This window comes from Amphimedon queenslandica, unplaced genomic scaffold (assembly GCF_000090795.2).
Source record: "Amphimedon queenslandica unplaced genomic scaffold, v1.1 AMPQUscaffold_1528_Cont26463, whole genome shotgun sequence".
NCBI classification, from domain to species: Eukaryota; Metazoa; Porifera; class Demospongiae; order Haplosclerida; family Niphatidae; genus Amphimedon; species Amphimedon queenslandica.
Window position 1 is genome coordinate 1 of NW_003558130.1, and position 1,177 is coordinate 1,177.

Here is a 1,177-nt window from a genome sequence, read left to right on the forward strand (position 1 = left end):
TTTGAAATTAAATACTTGACAATGTCAATGTGCCCTTTCTGTGATGCATGGTGAAGAGGCTTCATGCAGCCTTCATTAGGATCACACTTGCATTCTATTACCAAATACATTACAGTCTTAAAATGCCCATGTCTTGCTGCATAATCAAGAGCCGTATTGTTTTCTGAACATGTCGACTTGCTTGCATTGAAATTGCATTCCTTAATTAGGTATTTCAATGCATGAAGATACCCATGCCTTGCAGCAACAATGCCAAGAGGCTTACCATTGCAACTATCATAACCTAATGATGTCATATAATACTTAATAATATCAAAGTATCCACGTGCTATTGAAATAAAAAGGGGAGTTCTACCTTTTGAATCTTTACAAATAGGATCACAATGGTGTTTTGTGACCAATACTTTAAGAGTCTCTAATTTCCGACCAAAAACAGCATAATGAACACATGTGTGACCAGCTGTATTTGTAAACACTAGATCAAAGCCATGATCATTAATCAGCATGTCAATTATATCAATCCATCCATGATATGCAGCCCAGTGCAGCAAGTTAGCATTACATTCCTTTGATCTAACTGTCTTTAAATATTCACTATTGGTAAAACTAAGTAAAGATGAAATTGCTGAATCATACTTGCCATTCTCAAACTTATAAATCAAGTCGTCATCAAAATTTAAACTAAGGTTATCACTTAAAATTCTACATTGTCTTTTTGGTCCTTCGTTAACTTTGATATTATAATATTTTCTAACAAAGGCGAATTGTTCACTAAACTGCTGCAAAGCTGATGAACTACTTAGTGTGTCATTTTTGCCAATTACTTCATCAGATTCTAAACCTTCTTCTAGCATTTTTCTAATCATAGCATAAGAAAGTGTTGGTGGTATAGGCACTAATGGAAAAGGGAGTGAATGTGATACTTTTTCATCAGGTGCAGAAGAAGTTGAACTTAATGACTCTTCATCACTTGAATAGGAATGATTATACAGGTAACTTGTTGCTATTTCTGCATCATCAGATTCTGAATCTGTATAATAAGAACATAATAATAGACAATTCGTCACAAATTTTTATTGACCTGAAATTAAGTCACAAATGTCATAATTACTGGTTTTTTCTTTTTCTTTCAATTGTTGCTTGCCTATTAAAAGGAAAAGGAACAATCAATGAAACA

General features: G+C 33.3%; 1 protein-coding gene across 1 annotated transcript; it reads right to left on the reverse strand.

Annotated features, from left to right (window-relative positions):
* Window positions 1-15: 15 nt before the first annotated feature.
* Window positions 16-1,140, reverse strand: LOC105316334 (espin-like; the record flags this gene model as incomplete). The annotated part of the gene is made up of 2 exons (XM_011411167.2): window positions 1,082-1,140; window positions 16-1,030 (listed from the first exon to the last, which is right to left on the reverse strand). A coding segment is annotated over exon 2 (851 nt), but the record flags the coding sequence as incomplete, so codon positions are not given.
* Between the last annotated feature and the right edge of the window lie 37 nt (window positions 1,141-1,177).